General features: G+C 51.3%; 1 protein-coding gene across 1 annotated transcript; it reads left to right on the top strand.

The window, feature by feature from the left end:
* Window positions 1–438: 438 nt before the first annotated feature.
* On the top strand, window positions 439–1,395 carry LOC311216468 (olfactory receptor 14C36-like; the record flags this gene model as incomplete). The annotated part of the gene is made up of 1 exon (XM_084298003.1): window positions 439–1,395. One exon carries the CDS (start codon window positions 439–441, stop codon window positions 1,393–1,395), a length of 957 nt encoding a protein of 318 aa, XP_084154129.1.
* Window positions 1,396–5,661: the final 4,266 nt, after the last annotated feature.

The raw sequence follows: 5,661 nt of genomic DNA, 5'->3' as shown, positions 1-5,661 counted from the left end.
TCAGGTACTCCCTTCCAGGCCTGCAGTGCAGGCACCTTCTCTGCAGCAACCCCCTGCTCTCCTCTGCCACCCAGCACAGCCTCTGCCCTCAGGGGCTTTAGGGCATGAGCCACCTCCTCCTCAGCTGGACCTCCAGAAGAAGAGAGGAGCCTGTGTCTTGCAAAGTGATACATAACGATGAGGCTAAGAGTACCTGCCCTGCAGTGTCACTTTTATAGCTGAAATGCAAGCTCAGAGAATGGTGATTTCTGTGAAAGAAGCAGGGGATTTTTTTCAGAGAAGTTTCGGTAACTCGTCTCTGTTTTTCTTTGTTTGTTTGCTTGTTTTTGTTTGTTTGTTTTTGTTTTGTTTTGTTTTGTTTTTTTGTTTGGTTGGTTTTTATTTTGTTTTGTTTTGTTTGTTTTTTGCTTTTTTTTTTTTTTGTCCCAGAGGCAGCAAATGTCCAACAGCACCGTCCCCACAGAGTTCCTCCTCCTGCCATTCGCAGACACACGTGAGCTGCAGCTCCTGCACTTTGGGCTCTTCCTGGGCATCTACCTGGCTGCCCTCCTGGGCAACGGCCCCATCCTCACAGCCATAGCCTGCAACCACCGCATCCACACCCCCATGTACTTCTTCCTCTTCAACCTTGCCCTCCTTGACCTGGGCTCCATCTCCACCACTGTTCCCAAAGCCATGGCCAACTACCTCTGGGACACCAGGATCATTTCCTATGCAGGTTGTTCCACCCAGGTCTTTATGTTTGTTGTCTTTGTCACAGCAGAGTTTTCTCTTCTCATCATCATGGCCTATGACCGCTACATTGCCATCTGCAAACCCCTGCACTACAGGACAATAATGGACAGCAGAACTTGTGTCAACATGATAGCAGCTGTCTGGGGCAGTGGCTTTCTCAATGCTGTCCTGCATACTGCTAATACCTTTTCCCTATCATTCTGCCAAGGCAATGCTGTGGACCAGTTCTTCTGTGAAATTCCCCAGATCCTCAAGTTCTCCTGCTCAGACACCTACCTAAGAGAAGTTCAGCTTCTTGTGGTATGTGCCTGTTTATTTTTTGTGTGTTTTGTTTTCCTTGTGCTGTCCTATGTGCAGATCTTCAGAGCAGTGCTGAGGATCCCATCTGAGCAGGGCCGTCACAAAGCCTTTTCCATGTGTTTCCCTCACCTGGCTGTCGTCTCCCTGTTTCTTATTACTGTCACATTTGCCTACCTGAAGCCTCCCTCCATCTTTTCCTCATCCCAAAATCTTTTGTTGGCAGTTCTGTACTCAGTAGTGCCTCCAGCAGTGAACCCCCTCATCTACAGCATGAGGAACCAGGAACTGAAGGATGCAGTTTGGAAAATGATGATCTGGATTTTTTTCAGTACTCATAAAGACCCCTTCACTCTTCAGTAATGAGCCCCAGTACATCCCCTTCCAGGACTGTGTTTTGGTTTTTCTTATTCTTATTCTTCTTATTGTTATCATCACCGTCATCATCATCATCATCACTATGAGTTCTTGTGCGCCTTGCATTCCTACATGTGTTTGCATTTCTCCCATCCCTCCTTCCACTCCACTCCCCGCTATAAATGAATGAACCTATTCTGTCTCATATGGAGGCTGTATAAATGTGCATCTAACATTGTGAGTCAGTGAAGACTCTCTCATGACATCTCTGTAATAAAACAGAATTACCCCAGTGCAATGCCTGAAGTCTGGGCTTTCCTTCCCAAACCACTGCCAAGAATAGGCCCAAATGATTGTTCCCCACAAGGATCTGTTCCTGTTTCAGTTCTGGAGGGAATGGCTCATTTTTGCATTGTGACCTGTCAGAGACCAAGGCCTAGATTTAACACTCATCCATGGGTCTCTACTGACAGCAGAGGCAGCAAATGGTCACTGCATTACATAGCCAGGGCTGTTCCCACATGTGACCCGTAGGTGATGAACTTGAGGAGGGGAATCTGGATCTGCCTGCAGAGGCCAAAGTACCTCCAGGGACAGCAGAGCCTGTGACTGCAGCCCTTCAGAAAGTGAGAGATCTCCCACTGTGAGCTCAGCCACAGGGATAGAACTAAAGCCAGGTATTCACTGGGAACCTGTGACTCTGCAGTCTCAGAGAAGAGAGTGGGCATCCAGCAGGCAGAGAGGAGGTGTCGTGGTTTAACCCGGCCGGCAGCTAAACACCACGCAGCCGTTCGCTCACCCTCCCCCTCCCTCTCTGGGACGGGGGAGAGAAATGGAAAGTGAAGCCCATGAGTTGAGATAAAGACAGTTTAATTAAGACAGGAAAATAATAATGATAATAATAACAATAACAATAATAATAATAATAATAATAATAATAATGCAATGATGATAATAGTACTACTAATAATAATATGTACAAACAAGTGATGCACAATGCAATTGCTCACCACCCGCTGACCGATGCCCAGCCTAACCCCGAGCAGTCCACCCAGCTAGCCACCCCTATATATTGTTTAGCATGACGTCAGATGGTATGGAATACCCCTTTGGCTAGTTTGGGTAATCTGTCCTGGGTCTGTCCCCTCCCAGCTCTTACTGCACCCCCAGCCTGCCTGTTGGCAGGACAGAGCAAAAGTCTGAGATGTCCTTGGCTTGGTATAAGCACTGCTCTGCAACAATTAAAACATCGGGGTGTTATCAGCACTCTTCTCATCCTAAGCCAAAACACAGCATTCCACCAGCTACTAGGAAGAAAATTAATTCTGTTCTAACTGAAACCAGGACATCCGTCTTCCTGATTCAGCATTCACTGCCGTTCTGCCCCCATTCTGTCAGTTTCCTGCCTCCTGTGGACCATCAGGGTTGTAGCTTGGGGTGATCTTACCTGTCCTGGAGAGGGTTGGCAGCTCTTATTCCAGGTGGTTTCTCAAGGGGAGAGTGGCCAGCAGTGTGCTGTGGTTTACTCCCATCGCTGTTGGATTCTGGCTGAAAGAGAAGAAGCACCAGACGGAGCAGCATCCCTCTGTGACCCCTGCCACCCCTGTCTCTGTGCCCGAGGGTCTCAAGTGACCCACTGAGGCCGTCCCTGTCCCATCATCCTCATGGAGCGGTCACTCCCATCCTCACCCGATCATGTCACCTTCCTGCTTGCTGTTCGAGGCTGGTGGATGTGGGTTGGGGTCATCTTACTTGTCCTAGATAGCGCTGAATGTTCCTTCCAGATGACTTCTCAAGGGGAGAGTCACCACGATTGTGCCATCGTCTGCTTCCCATAGCTGTGTGTGTCTGGCTTTAATTAGAGAAAGAACAAACAGAGCAGCATCCACGTGTGACCAGGGGCTGACCCTGCCTCTGTGCACAACAGATTTGAGCATCTCACCACGTCAATCCGTCTCCCGTCATCCTGATGGAGCGGTCACTCCCATCCTGGCCCAAGCGTGTCACTGTCCTGCTTGCTATGAGACCATGCTGGGGTGTAGGTTGGGGAAATCTTACCTGTCCTGGAGAGCGTTGGCAGCTCTTATTCCAGCTGACTGCTCAATGGGAGAGCGGCCAGGATTGTGCCTTGGTCTGGTCCACACTCCATGTGATTTTGGCTGAAAGAGAAGAAGCACCAAACAGAGCAGCATCCCCCTGCAACCATAGGCAGCGCTTGCCTAAGTGCCCAAGTGTCTCCAGTGACTCACCGAGGCTGTCCTTGTCCCGTCATCCTCATGCAGTGGTCACTCTTGTCCTGACTTGAACTTGTCACCACCCTGCTTGCTGTTAGAGGCTGGTGGGTGTGCATTGGGGCAATCTTACCTGTCCTGGAGAACGTTGGCAGCTCTTCGTCCCAGATGAGTGGTTGAGGGCAGAGAGGCCAGAAGTTTGCCGTGGTCTGGTCTCATCGCTGTGTGTGTCTGGCTGAAAGAGGAGAAGCACAAAACAAAGCAGCACCTCCCTGTGACCATGGGCAGCCCCTGCCTCTCTGCACAAGAGTATCTAGCAACTCACCAAGCCTGTCTGTGTTCCGTCTTCCTGATGCAGCATTCACTGTCAGCTTCCTGCTTGCTGTGGACCATCAAGGGTGTGGGTTAGGGTGATCTTTCCTGTGCTGGACTGCTTTGGGAGCTCTTTCTTCCAGCTGATTTTTGAAGGGGAGAGTGGCCAGGAGTGTGCTGTGTTTTTGTGTCATTTCTGTGTGATTCTGGCTGCAAAAGAGAAGCACCAAACGGAGCAGCATCCCTCTGTACGTACGGGCAGACACTGCCTCTCTGCCTGAGGGTCTTCAGCTACTCACCAAGGCTCTCCGTGTCCTGTCATTCTGATGGAGCGGTCACTCCCGTCTTACCCCGATCATGTCATCTTCCTGCTTGCTAATAGAACCTGGTGGGTGTGGGTTGGGGCAATCTTCCGTGTCCTGGAGAGCGTTTGCAGTTCTTATTCCAGCTGACTTCTCAAGGGGAGAGCGGCCAGGATTGTGCTGTGTTTTGGTCCCATCACTGTGTGATTCTTGCTGCAAAAGAGAAGCACCAAATGGAGCAGCAACCCCCTGTGACCACGGGCAGCCCCTGCCTGAGTGCTCGAGGGTCTCTAGTGACTCACCGAGGCTGTCCGTGTCCCGTCATCCTCATGGAGCGGTCACTGCCCTCCTGGCCTGAGCGTGTCACCTTCCTGCTTTCTGTGGACAGTGGTGGATGTGGGTTGGGGCCATCGTACTTGTCCTGGAGAGCACTGGAAATTCCTTCCACATGACTTCTTAAAGGGAGAGTCGCCATGATATTGCCGTGATCTGGTCCCATTGCTGTTTGTGTCTGGCTTTAATAAGCGAAAGAACAAACAGAGCAGCATCCCTGTGTGACCAGGGGCTAACCTTGTCTCTGTGCTCAAGACTATCTAGCAACTCACCGAGGCTGTCTGTGTCCCGTCTTCCTCATGCAGCATTCACTGCCATCCTGCCCCCATTCTGTCAGCTTCCTGCTTCCTGTGGACCATCAGGGGTGTAGCTTGGGGCGATCTTACCTGTCAGGTAGAGTGTTGGGAGCTCTTCCTTCCTGCTGAGTTCTCAAGGGGAGAGTGGCCAGGAGTGTGCTGTGCTTTGGTGCCAACGCTGCGTGTGTCTGGCTGCAAAAGAAGAAGCACCAAACGGAGCAGCATCCCCCTGAGACCACAGGCTGCCCCTACTTCAGTGCCCGAGGGTCTCCAGTGACTCACCGAGGCTGTCATTGTTCCATCATCCTGATGCAGCGACCACTCCCGTCCTACCCCAATCATGTCACCATCCTTCTTGCTGTTAGAACCTGGTGGGTGTGGGTTGGGGAAATCTTACCTGTCCTGGAGAGCGTTGGCAGCTCTTCCTCCCAGATGAGTCATGGAGGGCAGAGAGGCCAGAAGTTTGCTGTGGTCTGGTCTCGTTGCTGTGTGTGTCTGGCTGAAAGAGAAGAAGCACAAAACAAAGCAGCACCTCCCTGTGACCACGGGCAGCCCCTGCCTCTCTGCACAAGAGTATCTAGCGACTCACCGAGGAAGTCTGTGTCCCGTCTTCCTGATTCAGCATTCACTGCCATCCTGCCCCCATTCTGTCAGCTTCCAGCTTGCTGTGGACCATCGGGGGTGTGGATTGGGGCGATCTTACCTGTCCTGGAGAGGGTTGGCAGCTCTTATTCCAGGTGGTTTCTCAAGGGGAGAGTGGCCAGGAGTGTGCTGTGGTTTGGTGCCATCGCTGTGTGA

The sequence above is a fragment of the Netta rufina genome (assembly GCF_964035555.1).
Source record: "Netta rufina genome assembly, chromosome: 18".
NCBI lineage: Eukaryota > Metazoa > Chordata > Aves > Anseriformes > Anatidae > Netta > Netta rufina.
The sequence above is the reverse complement of the archived record's forward strand: the minus strand, read 5'-3'. Positions and strand labels throughout refer to the sequence as shown.